We start from the raw sequence: 15,409 nt of genomic DNA on the forward strand, positions 1-15,409 counted from the left end.
CAATACTCAAGGGACAAGCTCAGGTGTGCCCTTAGTGCAGATGATGTATCACAAGACCATACCCGGGATGTCACAGTGGTACCCAAAGTAGACCCATAAGGATTCTCAGGCATCAGCTCTATTCCCTAACATTGTAGCACTTGAGACAGGTCTATAGGAAAGCAGTCAGTCAGAAAGTGAGGTCAGCTTTGCGTAAAAAGCCTTTGCTTCTTTGTCTAGAACAGAGAAGAAATACACACATGTGAATGTGCATATGTGTGTGCGTGCATACAAAGATATGAGTGTGCATTTGTGCATGTGTGTGAGGATGTGTGTGTAGTCCATACTTAACCTTATGAAATAAAAACCAAACTGTTTTAGTCACAGAAATTAAAAAAGAGACATCATACAAACATTTCATGAATTTTCAGAAACCAAAAAATGTTTGGGAAATTGCAAAATGCCTCAGCATGAAAAAAACAAAACAATAACAAGAGACACAACCCTGCTACCGCCCCCTCACCTCCGCCCCTCTCCCAGATAGCACAAGGAGGTAACCTTATTAGGGTGTTTAATACCAGTTTCCAAATATGAGCAGAGAGCCTCAGGCTCCAGATAGCCCCGGCCTCCTTAATTCAACCTATTACCTACATTCAGACTGCAAGAAGCGAAGGCTGCAGGGCAGGACCTATAGTACTCATTAAGACTCTGTTGAAGCAAAAGTTTCGTTTCCAATAGTAATGGACTGGCAAGCAGCCTTTTCTTACAACCCAGAGGCAGCAGTGGGAGACTCTACTGGGAAGCAAAGGTAAATTTCTAAGTGGTGCTTTGTGTGTTTATTTTTCTTGCAGAACTCTGAATAGTTGCTTTGGCCCCGTAACTGTCCTCTCCTGGAGCCTCAGAGCTGTTTACAGAGTGTGGGAATTCCAGCAGTACATTTCTGTGAGCTCATGGCGAACCCTGGCAGCACCTTTTCAGTCTTACACGTGCTCCAGAGTACCTCCGCAGCTCAAGCCCTGCTGTGGGCTTGTGCTTTAATGACAGCACAGCAGAAGTAAGGTGGTTAATTACCGTGCTGTCAGGGCATCCTTACAATGCCTGCTTCCATCACTACTTTAAAGCAATCAGTCCTTTCTAGCCTGCCTCTTTATGCTAATCAGCTAGTTCACTTGACTCCTCCCCCTCCGGCCTCCCTTAAGAACTGTACGCAGCCAGCTCTTGCAGGGGTAAACTCCAACCAGGCAGAGAAACCCTGATTTAATCCTGCAGCTCTTTGCCTCTGTCTGTACGTTTCTCTTCAGCCCTTTCTATACTAAAGGGGCTGGATGTCACATCGGAGAAGGAATTGAAAATAGCTAAAACTGACTGAAAGGGGTAGTTTTTTGTTTGTTTGTTTGTTTGTTTTTGTAGGATTTTACAATCTAAAAGCAGAAAGTTTCAGAGTGCTTTGAAACAAAGCAGGCAGGAGGGGCGACACTGGTAAATATTGACTGCAGGATTCTTAACCGGGAGACGCTCTGGCTTGTTCTCCGACAAGTAAATATTTTACATGCAAGGCAAGATCTCCGTGTGCCTCTGGGATCTTTCCCAGAGACTTCTGAAGACGAGTCTCGGATGACTGGCTAAGACAAAATGCCCTAGTGATCCCCGAGCCATAGCCAGGTTTTTGGAACCATGTCTACAACACAAAGAAAAGACGGCAGCCACATGCCCACCAGTTTGTGCGCGTGCCAGCTGAAGGCGCAGGAGGACCAGCACCAGCAAGGTGGGTCTAGAGAGCTAAGGCCTGTGTTCTGTGACTTTCTGACCTTTCGTCTGGGAAAAGCGTGGGCTGGTGAAGCACCTGGAAAGCTCTGATTGTAAAATGCTTTTTAAACTCGGAGAAGAAGAATAATAGTGAGGCTGGACAGTGGGTTAAGATGGACTCTGTGGTGATTTGAAAAGATCATCAATAGTTAGAAGGCTTTCGAGAATACACATTCCTTGGAGACATGTACTAAATGTTTAGCCATTGTCAGTTGTGCAGAGTGTGCTGGAGTGCGTACAACTGAAAACACTCACTGAGGCAGGGCTGACTTGGCTACTGAAGAACTTCAGCAGAGAGCAGCTTTGCTAGCCTAGGTCCTATGACTAGTAGGGGCTTCGTGTAAATCTACCTTGGTGAGGACTTCTGACTTGTTCATTGGCAGAAAATACACACATATTTTGACGCTCTTTTTTATAGTCCAAAAAGATCTGGGACAGACAGTGTGGCATTTTACTTGATGGACACCTAAGCTCCACACCTCACAGCTTTCCATGAGTAATCTTTAAAGGCATTTCAGATTGCTTACCCAGCCAGCAGGTGAACGACACTAGTAAACCCGCTGTCACACCAGTCCACTGCTCAAGACAGCAGAGGACACTCCTGGGAAAGGCTGCACGCTGATGACATCTGCACTCCCCCACCCCCCCCCCACCACCCCACCCCTTAGGAAAGCACTCCCCGACCCCAACCCCCACCGCCTCACCCTTTAGGATATGCGGCAGGCAGCATGTGAGCGCCTCTTTTATTTCCCTGTAGACTTAGCTTTGGATTTTCCTCTGACCATGAGTAACAGCTAATGACCTGGAACCTCCCACATTCAAGGCGGCAGCTGTGTGCTAACATTTGGTGACTGTCTCATGACACCTCCAGGCAAGAACCCTGAGCTGAGCCCAGCGATCTCTTGCCACACAGGGCTTAGCATAGCAAAGATAGGAGAGGATTCCTGCAAAATGACTAGAACATAAGCCTTTCAGAGCGAGCTGCACCATCCAGGTTAAAATAAATAGTTTTGAACCAATAGACTTAGACGTAGTACTGTACTCATTGCTCGCGTGTTGCTAGAAAAAGTTTGCCATAGTTTTGTCTACATGTTTATTTGCTGTTCTTTTTTTTTAAAGTGTTTAAGACCTCAGCCCTCAGTCAGATGAAATATTTATAATAGAAAATTTGGTGACAGGAGCTTAAAGAAGTGAATTTTTAAATGCCTGTAACTTACTACCTAAAGACAGCTGCAGTGAATATTTTAATAGGCAGTCTAGCCTTTTCTTCCAAGTTCATGCCTGGGTTATTATTTTGGTTGCTTTTAAAAATAAAGACTAGACTTACTTGGCACATAACTGCGTTTTATTTTTTATTTATTTTTCATAATTGCATTTTAAATAACAACATATGATGACCAAATCCTCATATCGTTGTATGTGTTTCGTAACGTTAGTTGTAGTGATCAATGTTAGAAATTTTTTCACTAAAATTAACACTGTTAATTTTATATATAAATTAACAGATATATCTGTGCACAGATGATTATTTTCATGAGATAAATTCTTAGAGAATGAAATGTTCTAAAGATTATGCAATTTTAATACTTTTTTCCTTCACCCCCCAGTAATAAATTCGAAAGGATATGATCTCAGTAATATTGGACATTAGTTTTAAATTTTCTTTCCAATTTTATAAGTAGAAAATAATATCCCACTGTTGTTTTAATTTAAGGAAGGCTGCCTTGATGGCTTCTTCTTTACTGGCTATATCCAAAGAAGCCTGGAAAGATCATTCTGATGACACACTTCCTAAAATACCCAGAAGGCCAGCAGCCTGCTCCTGTTTCCCCAGCCTCAAACTCTTGACTTAGAATGTTTTGAAAGCAATCACATTCTTCTGCGGCCATTTCTCAAAATATCTGCACACAAAACCACAATCCATAGAGTCGTGAGGCATGCTAATGGAGTCGGGACTGGCCACCGGGTGCCACAGAAATGTCATCTAGAGGTCTGAACTGACCAGTGACATGTCCTAGAATCGATAAGCTTACGGGTTTGTTTGTTTGTTTGTTTGTTTTTGCAGTCCTAAGGTCTAAAAGTGCTCATTCAGTGTGGTAGCAATGGCTATTCCCAATGCTATATTGGCACCCCGCTATTACGTAAAGTTCAACAAAGGCCCCAGGAAGCCAAGCCATTCATCACCTTAGAAAGTGATTCATGCGGGCTACGGATGTGTACAGCAGCGTGCCGCGTTCATGCCTTTGGCCTCACTTCAGCCGGGCTGATCTTCTAGCTCTCATCTACCGTGTGGACTCTGCTGCAGCGCGGGCAGCTTTAGCATACGTTCTTATTTCCAGCCCTCCATACAGTGTGCTAATGTGTTTTTATTTTAACTCTGGTATTTGAGTCTTTCTGTCTAGTCAGTCATGAAAATGTACTATTTTGGTTGATGGAGTAGGATCAAAGTTATTTAATTCTTGACCACTCGGGCAACAACTGTGCACAGTATTGTGTCAGACTCTGGGTGGATAGACAAGCTAAGCCATTTAAGCTACCGTTTTCGGCCCACGCTGAGTTCACTCTCAATGGAACAGAGACTATGTTTGTCCAAAACAGAAGTTTAGCACCTTCCTTCTTCCTCTTATCTTACAGCTTCTTCCTTGCATGTTGAATCCATTTATCTGTAACACTGACCACACTGGTAAATATTGCTTGTGTCTGTGAGGTTCGTTATACGTTTCATATATCAAGCAAAGAACCATCCTTGTGTTTTCTAGTGCTTTTAAATTTACAAATGGCTTCATCTATCTTCTCATCCAGTGCATGCAACACACATATAAAATAGGGCACAAGTCAGGGTGAGAGGTAGGACAGTTATGGATACTGGCAAGTCCAAATATGAGCCTGAGCCAAAGCAGAGACTGATGATGATATTCCAGTTGATGCCTGTTCCTGGTTTCTCAGGGGAGGGCAATCTTTTGATTTAGTCAGGCCCAAAGCTGCCTGAGGGAAGCCTGCTCATATGGTGGAAGACTATTTACTTAACCATACATTTTAATATCACTCAGTGTCATTAATGTTGACCAACTATCTTGGTACTGAGGCCCAGGCAAATTGACATATAAGAGGATCTCCTGAGACACAGTACAATTACCTCATTTTAAAAATGCATAGAAAGACTCTTTGGGGTTAAATGACTTTCCCAAGGTTATATAATAATTAAGGGCTAATTTAAATGTTAGTTCTGTTCTATTTAACTGTCTTACAAAGTGTAGATCTCAGTGTTACAATATTTGATTTTTTTTTCATAGGTTTATATCAAAGAAACTGTTCCACAAGCATGCAAAATGCCTTGGAATGCCTCTTGATTTTCTTTGTGTGTTTTGATTCTGGTATTCTGAGATGAATTCTTTGAGGATCCTGTGAGTGTATCCAATTCAACTACACTACCGAGAGTTAGCAAAGACTCCACAAATCGGTCACATAGTCTCACAAGGATGCCCCGTCTCAGACACCCATCACTAATTTCAGAGTCCACAAGCTGCCTGTGGCCCAGGAAGTTCAACCACAAATTCAAATGTCCCAACACTCTCCCAGACTTGACAATTCACTGGGGTGGCTCACAGAATCCTGTCATTCTGCTTGTGATCACTGCTCCTTACAGAGGATGCTGACTGTTAGCCAGGTAAGAGGTGCAGATTAAAAGTCTGGGAGGAGGGGCTGGAGACATGGCTCAGTGGTTAATAGCAATTGACTACTCTTCCAGAGTTCCTGAGTTCAATTCCCAGCAACCACATGGTGGCTCACAACCCTCTATAATAGGATCTGATTGCCTCTTCTGGTATGAATGAAGACAGAGCACACACACACACACATACACACACACACACACACACACACACACACACACACTAAATAAATAAATAAATCTTAAAAAATGAAAAGGTCTGGGAAGATTATGAGCACAGATGGTTTCCATGGAGTCACTTTGTGACCTCCTCCCATGTGTTGATAGATTCACCAGCCAGGAGACTCCTTTCATCAGCATCTGAAGGTTTTATATGAGTTGCATTGTGTAGGCGCGATTGACGATGGCCATGACCACGTGATGGAGCTCGGTTCCCAGCCTTTCTCTACAGGCCTTGGGTGGACAGGAGCTGAACGGTTCAGCCTCCAACCATAGGCATAGTCTTCTAGATGTAGCCTGCCCTACAGTAAAAATATCTAAGGGTCTAACTGGCCACTTCATTCACATAACAAAAATACACCTGTCACTCAGGAAATTCAGAGCTTGTGAAGTTCTGAGAAAGAAATAGGGACACATATTTTCAATTATTATAAAACACATATATTCAATTATATTTATTTGGTAATTTTTGTATGTGCTTCATTTTCAACATATTTTTCTCAAGGCAATTTCCTAAAAGTCAGGACTATAAAGACACCCTAAGATGCCTGTTTGTTTTCTAATGAGAAACAGAAAAAGGTATAGAGTCCTATGGGTGGGACCATGTGGAGGAGCTGGGGGATGCTGGGGGAGAGGAAAACAGAACCAGAATATACTGTTTGAAAAAAATCTGTTTTCAATAAAAGAAAAAAAAATAGAGAGAGAGAGAGAGACAGAGAGAGAGAGAGAGAGACAGAAATACAGACCAACACCATCACCCTTCAATTTATAAGCAACACATTTTAATGAATACCTACCATGAAGTAGATGGATGTCAGACACTGAGAATGCAAGCCTGTTTTTCTCTCAAGGTTGATTTCAAATGTGGGGTTTCTGAGGAATTAAATATTCAGAACTAAGCTGATATTTCTCAACCCTTTGGATAGACTGTTAACCACAAAATACACATTACATTTGGATTGTTGTGAATATACTGTTTTCTTCAAGTGTTCCTTTTATAGCTATGTATGAAAGAGCTTCATTTATTACCCAGGGAATTTAGAGAATAAATGAAATAAGCGTACTGCAGGAAGAGGGAAGGGAATAGTTATAAATATGCAATTCCTTTAGGTGTGGTTATCATGTGGCAGTGTTATGGTTCTCCAAATGGACTTGTACTTTCCTTTGTGGTCCTGTAGCACTGGTGCAGTCACACGCAGTGACGTCACATGAGTGACACACAGTCAAAATGGACTCAGACTGAAGGTCAAGGGTCTACACTCATTTCCGGTTTTCTGTAGACAAAGAGAAGCCTTGCAGAGGCTCGAATGGCTTTTGTTCTAGCCGTGAAGTATTAACTGCATTTATTTCACAAATTGATAGCGATAGATACAGTTTACTTTTAAAGAGTTGGGGAGACACTTCATGCCTCAAAACTGTTTGACTCTTGTGTTCAAGCTTGTACCTAGTATAGGAATCCGTATTTTAATAAGCTTCCCTGATGGGTGGTGGCTGTAGGTGACGGCTTAGTGACACAGGTTCAGTTCTGTAAGATAAAGAGAGTTCTGGAGGTGGGCTAAACAGCAAGCTCATACCATCAACTCTTCTAAATGATTGCCACAAGGATAGACTTTATAGCAAGTATATTTTACCACATTAAAACAAAAGGCCACACTTTTCCAAAGCCATATTTATTACATGTTTGAATACGTATTTAAGAAAACTAAAGAAAAAATGTAGCCAGGCCCAGTGGTGCAGGCCCTGTAATCCCAGGACTCTGGGAGGCAGAGGCAGGTGGATCTCTGTGAGTTCGAGGCCAGCCTGGTCTACAAAGAAAGTCCAGGACAGCCAAGGCCACACAAAGAAAACCTGTCTTGAAAAAAACAAAACAGAAAAAGGAAGAAAGAAATGTTTGTTTTTCTAGTCTCAAGAATAAAGCTCCAAGTATTTAGGCTGTTCATCCTCGGTTCTCAGATGCTATTTCTTTGAAATGGATACTCTCCTCAACACTAATTGATAAAATCAAAATATTTAGAATAGGAGTGAGATTTCTTAACTTGCTGGTAGCAGAACAGTTATAAGAAAAGCAGCAGCTAATGTTATTGGATAGTAGAAGATAAAAGGTGTGGCTTCTGAAGAACTGAGGGCTCTCACTAGGACCACTTCTAGTTAAGATGATGTTGCAGACCCCAGCCAGTGTACTAAGTATTTTTAGGAGAAATGAAAATTTCACACATAATCTTGCTGTATGTAGTTTACTGTAAAATATAAATGAATATGTATAAAAGAAAAGGTTTAAAAATAAATAAAATTAATAAAGGTAAAAAAAGAAAATGAAGGTTATGACAACTCTAATAAATTAATAATTGAAAATTGAAAAAAAGATTCAATTCACACATTAGAAAGAATTCAAAGTGCCTTTACTTAGAGATGACTTATAGAAAAACTCCAAAGAGAGCTGAGCATACACCTTTAGTCCTAGCACTCAGGAGGCAGAGGCAAGCAGATCTCTGTGAGTTTGAGGCCAGCCTGGTCTACAGAGAGCGTTCCAGGACAGGCAGGGCTATTACACAGAGAAACCCTGTCCCAAAAAACCAAAACAAAAACCAACCGAAGAAACGAAGGAAATCAAGAATATCAAGTCAACATAGAAAACTAAAATTTAATATATATGTTTAAAATATGATATATTAATATATATGTTTAATAAATGCTTAAAATATGATATATGTACAAATTACACCAACAAAATATGTATAAAACCTGTGCATGTAAACACTGGTGTTGGTAGCAATAGCTCACTGAATTCTAAGAATAGAAAAATCAGCTATTAGGACATAATTGGTATCTTAAAATTATATATTTGTTTAGCATGTGTGTGTGTGTGTGTGTGTGTGTGTGTGTGTGTGTGTGCGTGTGTGCATGTGTATAGGCATGCATGTGCCATGGCTCTCATGTGAAAGTCAAAGGACAAGTGCTGGCGCCACTCCTCTTCTTCCACTGTGTGGTTGGAATTGAACTCAGGTCATCAGGCTCGGCAGCAAGTGCCTTTGCCTGTTGTGCCATCTCACCAGCCCACACACAGTTTTTGACAAAGCCCCAAATAATTCTAATAGAGAAAAAGGTAATTTTGTCTGAAATGATTTTATAACAAATATAAAGCATATTACTAAAAATGAATTTCAAAACACACTTTCTATAAAAACTAGTTTAAGATGGGATACGACTGAAATACAAAAGCTGAGCATATGAAATTTCTAGATGAAACTGTTAAGAAAATATTCCCACCAGTGGAACAGATAGGTTTTAATAACAGGCATGAAAACCACTAAGTTATAAAATTATAAAGTTAAACTTTGAGCACTAAGTCTGTCTGTTCTTCAAAAGATACTATGAAGGAAAGTGAGAGAAAATAATTGTCTCACATTTATATACACAGCTTGTAGCCAGAACAAGTGAGCACTCCCACAACTCAAGGAAAATAATTGGATTTCAAATGTGAGCCAATAGTTTGACACAGCCTTCTAAAATAAAATTGCCAGTAAATACATTAAAAAATTCCTGCATAGTTCTTTCTTTAAGCCTTACAAAATAAACATACCACAAGGCATCACAGTGCAATAGCGAGTGGCATAGTTTGAATTTGGGACATCGCTTCAGTTCCATGTGTTAGAGGCTACTAAGCTGCTGTGGCATTACTGGGAGGTGTGGGAGCCCTCTGAGGGGAGGCCTAATGGCTGTGACTTGCACGCCCTGGAGGGGTGGAGTGAATCTCCTGCCTTCTTCTCTTCTCTTTAAACTTTCTGACCATGGCGTGAGCAGCTTTGTACCCTATGCTCTCCTACACTGATGTGCCAACACAGGCCCAGGCCGATGCAGAAACTAATCATGGACTTAAACTTCTCAAACTGTGAAGCCAGGATGCATGTTTCCTCCTCCTAAGCGGGCTACTGGGGATGTTTTGTCACAGCCATGGAAAGATGCAACCATTGTGATTAAATTTTAAACTATCGATGGTATGATGTTTGAAAGATAGGGAGAGCTCTTGCGAAGTGGCTTAACCAGTTTGAAAACTGGATTGGCAGTCTTCCAAACACTTGACCGGGGATGATCCCTCACTTCCATTGGGAAGTGCGGATGAGTGAATGCAGATTGTATTCATAAATAGCCTTGCGTAGATAAGCACATTGTGTGCGTGCATGGGCTGGGCTGCCATCCAGGAGGGAGAAATGAACCACTGCAATGTACAGTGGTCAAGGTGAGTCTCAGGGAATGCTACTTTGAGTCAACCCCAAAAAGCATGTGATGTATTATTCTGATTTCATGACATTCTAAAACAAAACTAGGCCACAGAGACAGAAATCACAACAGTTGTTTGCAAGATAGGGGAAGCATTCAAACAGGCCATGAAGGAACTTCCTAGGGAGAGGACACAAAGGTTTGATTATGTGAGGACACAGATTTGTCAGAACTTACCCATGCATCTTATTGTATGTGATTTTCCTTCTAATTTTCATTTGCCATGAGATTGTCTGGGAAGCTTTGCGCTCCAAAGTTGCCTGGAGGTTTCTATTAGCAACTCCAGTGAATAATGAAGGAACAAGAGGGTCTTGGTGAATTTTAACTACTTGCCCAAGAAGCAAGCACATTACGGTGTCCTAGGCAGCCACAGCTTAGCTCAGGAAATACCAAGTCTTCAGGATGAAATGTGAGTCATTACCACAGATGAGCTGAGGAATTAACGCTGCTTTGTTTAAATTGTCCCTGAAACGGAGAGCTCCTATATTAATAACACAGTGACCCTTGACTGCAGACGAGCTGGGAGCAGCTACATACTATTTTGGGCCATTTGGTCATTTACAGCTTTTACATTCTTGTGGTGCGGTAACCACCAAAAACCTAGAGGTGACATTAAGTTACTCCTCAACAACTGCACCGTCATGGTAAAAGAAAGCAAGCCAGGACACTCTCCACAGCTGAGGGGAGGGTGGCGTCTGACTTTCACACGAACTTGGGTGCCCCATATTTGACAATGTCCCCTGAATGGGGAGACCTGGTAGCAGTCAGAGGAAGGATAGCAGGCTACCAAGAAGAGACCTGATACCCTATGAGCATATACAGGGGAGGAGGTCCCCCTCAGGAACAGTCATAGAGGAGGGGAATAAGGGGAAAATGGGAGGGAGGGAGGAATGGGAGGATACAAGGGATGGGATAACCATTGAGATTTAATATGAATAAATTAATAGTAAAAAAATAAAAAATAAAAATAAATAAATAAAAACAAAGAAAGTAAGCCTTAGGCCGAGCTCTTTTGAACAGACAGGAACTTATCAAGCAAACGATTATAGATTACGTGCAAACAAACATGAAGCAATTCGTATGATGGTTCAAACTTTCTTTAAGTAATCCACCTACCTCTTGCCTACCAAGTTTGCTCAGACCAAACACCACGCCTCAGACAGTGTTCTGTGTAGTCAGACACCGGCCAGGAGTCCCTCTGGTCACTAATGGAAACTGGGTCTTTCAGTAAAAACCACTGGATACTGAACGTGGGTACAGACTGTGTGTCTTGTCAGACCCTTCCATCCATTTAGCAAGACCGGGAGGTGCTCCTAATTTCAGTAACACTTTATTTGTGATGCTCACTCACTGCAGTAGCTCTTAACAATTTCTGATACTGAGGTAGATAAGTGAGGAGCTAGTCTTGAGAGTTTCCTGGTGTTGAAAATGTGCCCCCCCCCCTTGCAGGGTACAAATCCCTAAGTAAGTCATCAGATACCACCAAAGGTAGTGAACTTAGGCTGTCTCTCATGTGCAAGTCATAAACCTTTGCTGATGTCTTCTGAAGCTGTCATAAGGAAAACTGCATTCTCGTGTACTCAGCACTCCATGGCATGAAGAGACAAGACCTTGGCATATGTAAAGCCCTCACACCTGTGTGCTGCCACCAGTGAGCTAGGGAATGTGGAGTGTGGAACTAATCTAACTTCAATCCTTAGTTTCTGTTCTGTGTGATGTGAGGGTGACACTGTCCAACAGGGCCTCACTTAAAACCACAGTCCTGTGGTTTGAGGAGCCAGCACACACATGAATGAAGCAACTAGTGTTTTATAATCTTTTTGAGAGCAGAAAAGTAAGCTTGTATCCTAGACCACACCACATCATTATAAACACATCATGTTTGTGGATTGACTGAGCCATGTTTACTGCCTATTAGACACTTACGTAAACTTTTAAAAGAGCTGGCCCGGTGGCTGGTGCCCTTGAAGTAAACTTGTGGTTTGGTTGTTTCAAATAGACTGTTACTAAGTCACCAAGTAAGTTCTAAATGGAGTCTGGACCACATACAACGGACATCAGGAGGGAGGTTTTTAATCTAAGCATAGCCAGTAAGAAATGCAGTTGTGTTATTGTAAACCTATGGGCTTCCGACCAGTAACTTGCTGGCCAGGCTAATACGTTGTTTAATGCTGAGAACATTGTACACTTGTACATTGTATAAAATATGCACCATTAAAAAAAACTGGGATTTAGAGAAATGGTTTGAGTTTTTGGTTAAACAAACTATCAATCTCCAAAGCTACAAATAAACAATGGGCACTACTATAATCCACCTTTTGTCTTTGACAGTGCTAAAGATTGAGCCCAGGGCCTCATACATGCTAGGTAAGTGCTCTACTACAGAGCTGTAGCCCCAGGCCTGAATTTTTTTTTTTTTTTAATGTAAACAGGACACTATGTTTCGAACGTTGGGTCAGCTATTCTATTGAATCATTAACTTGACCTGAAATTTTAATCAACATTTTGGCAAAGGAAGTTTCACACCTGAGTTGCTTTTTAATGAAGTCAATGAGCAAATCTAGCAAAATACCCAAAGCCAGGATTTAAAATGTACTGAAACTTGATTCACTGTAAAGTTACAATTCCTTCTACCCAGTGCCCGGGATGGCCGCAGACAGCCAAACGGTCATAGGAATATAATTTAGACTTTCAACAATGATCTGAAGTGGTCTGTACAATGAACTGCTGAAGTAATTGGCACTAGATCCTCTTGTGTTCCGATATAATTCATAAGAAGTTGGGATATACTAGGCATTGTGACACATGCTTATTATAATCCTAGCTGCTCCTGAGACTGTCTCAAAGGAGACACCAAGCACAAAGTTGGCCTGGCCTAAGAGGAAATTCTGTGAAGAGCATCCCAAGTAACTTAGTGGGATCTTATCTCAAAGTTAAAAAAAAAAAAAGGAAAGAGATCTAAGTGATAGAATACTTATCTACCAAGCATTAAGGCCTAAGTTCAATGCACAGAATGGTCAACAAAAAAGTGCATAGGTTCTGCACCCAGCAGCAGATGGAAGCAGACGCTGAGACTCACAACCAGACATGGCACAGAGTGAAGGGAGTCTTGTGGAAGAGTGGGGGTGGGGAGGAAGGATAGAAGGACCCGGAGAGGTCAAGATCTCCACAAGAAGATGGACAGAGCCAACTGACCAGGACCCAGAGGGGCTTGCAGAGACTGAAGCTCCAACCAAGGACCATGCATGGACTGGATCTAGGCCCTCAACACAGATGTAGCCAGTGGGCAGCTTGGGCTTCATGTGGATCTCTTAGTAAGGGGAGGGAGGGGAGGCTGTCTCTGACATGGACTTTGTTGTCTGGTTTTTTTAAATCACTTCCCCTATGAAAGGCTGTCTCACCAGGCCACAGGGGAAGAGGATGCGTTCAGTCCTCATGTGACTTGCTGTGCTGGGGTGGTTTGGTGGAGAGGAGCCCCCCTTTTCTGAGTAGTATTAGAGGGGGATAGGGAGAAGAGGCAGGGAGGGTAGGGCAAGGAGGGGCTATGATTGGGATGTAAAGTGAATAAATAATAAATAAATAATTGTTAAAGTACACAAGTTTTAAAATAGGTAGGGGCATTGCCATCTAAAGAAAAAAAAAAAAGTGAAAGCCAGGTCGTGGTGGTGCATGCCTTTAATCCCAGCACTCAGGAGGCAGAGGCAGGTAGATCGCTGAGACTTTGAGGCCAGCCTGGTCTACAAAATGAGTACAGGACAGCCAAGGCTACACAGAGAAATCCTACCTCAAAACCTCCCCCCACCCCCAAAAAAAGAGTGAAAGGGGGGAAAAGGCAGAAATGTTACTAATAGACCATTTTGGCTTGGGGTTATCTGTGTTACCCTTTACTCACCAGCAGAGAAGTGTGACTGTAGATAGATGCGCATGCATGCATTCATGCAAGACATATATTCGCACTACTGACTGTGAATTCTGTTTATTTAGCAAGACAATTTTGTTTATAAGGGGCTCTGTGCTCACATATGGGACGAGTTAAGGTATTTTTCACTGTTTTTCTTTTTAAGAACGGAACTAAGCTAAAATTAGTTAAGGAGGGTAACTATTTTGATTGTGAAGAAATAACAACAAAGCCTTTTAGAATAGTGAATTAATTCTTATGAAGAAGATATTTTCGTATCAAAATGACCTGCTTTGTTTTAACAGCAAACACTGATGAGTAGTTAGCTGAGGTTACTGTTAAGAGCAAGGTGCTTTGAAGCTGGTGCCTGCTCAGGACACATCTTCAGTGTCCTGTGAAACCGGGACTGTATTTCTGCTCCCCCCTCTCTCCCAGCAAAGTGAGGATCCATCTCCAGCACATGGAAGCCTTTTCACACCCAGAGCTATTCTGAGGAGAAAATATGTGACTTACAAATGCTGTCAAATGAAATATGGATTGCCACATGGTACTGGTTGACCAAGCGCATCCTGAGACATATCCTACATCTTTATTAGACCTCGGGCCCAAACAAGGGATGGCTGTACAGAAAGAGCAAGCAGATCATGTTGAGATTACCACTCCAGAAGGCCACAGATGCTCCGATAAACATACTTAAGACCAGAGGTACCCTTCTCACAGAAGCACACAGTGGTCTTGTTAACAACAGAAGAGCACCTTCAAACTGTGGGGAAATGGGTTTATTCTTGTCAAAGGCAATACACTCTTTTGTTACTGTTTTGCCAGTGTCTGTTCACATCGACGTGAGACCTAAGGTTGCTGGGATCATCATGTCATTTACCCGTAGACACAAACCTCTTTAGCGTCAGAATATGAATGAGTTACAGTAAAAATAAAAGACTCCTTTTGCATAACTCAAATGGCAAGAGTCAGTGAGCAGAAACTCGCATGAAACATTGAGTCACATCTCCTGAGGCCTGTCCAGGTCCATGGGAGCAGGAAAGAGCCATTCTACCTGAGCCTTGGCACCCTTCAGAAACAACCGTCAAATCATCATAGAGCTTACAGCCGAAGCCCAGATGGAGGCTGGACTGACACGAAAGCTAGGAGATTTGGAATCAGCTATGAGTACTTAGATCTTTAGGTATGCTCTGAATGACGTCGGCACATGATATGATTTAAAGTCTTAGTTCCTTTATGGATAAAGGGTGTAATAATCCCCCCCCCAAAGAGAATATCATATAGTAAGAGCTGGGACATATTTCTCACAAGCCAGGCTCTGTGCTCAGTGTTACCGTAGTAGCCTTCCCTAGTCGTTACTACTCAGCGAGATTTTGTGACCGTGTCTCACAGGTGCAAATTAAGGAAGGCAAACTTGGACTCTACCTTCTCAAAGCATAAGCTTCTAAAATTTGTATATTCTGGCTCCTGGTAGTCATTTATTTATTTGCCAGATTGAAATATGTTTCCCAGTAGCTGCAGCAGGATGGAAACATGGAAGTCTTTGTATCATGCCAGCA

At 41.9% G+C, this 15,409-nt stretch overlaps 1 protein-coding gene across 1 annotated transcript in view; it reads left to right on the top strand.

Annotated features, from left to right (window-relative positions):
• The first annotated feature begins 1,653 nt into the window (after positions 1 to 1,653).
• The window catches only part of Ranbp3l (RAN binding protein 3 like), a 52,347-nt gene continuing 38,591 nt past the window's right edge, over positions 1,654 to 15,409 (top strand). Inside the window, exon 1 of the mRNA XM_051150839.1 lies at positions 1,654 to 1,744. Coding sequence (XP_051006796.1) covers positions 1,654 to 1,744 — 91 coding nt within the window. The remainder of the gene's footprint in view (positions 1,745 to 15,409) is intronic.

Source organism: Acomys russatus, chromosome 9 (assembly GCF_903995435.1).
Source record: "Acomys russatus chromosome 9, mAcoRus1.1, whole genome shotgun sequence".
NCBI lineage: Eukaryota > Metazoa > Chordata > Mammalia > Rodentia > Muridae > Acomys > Acomys russatus.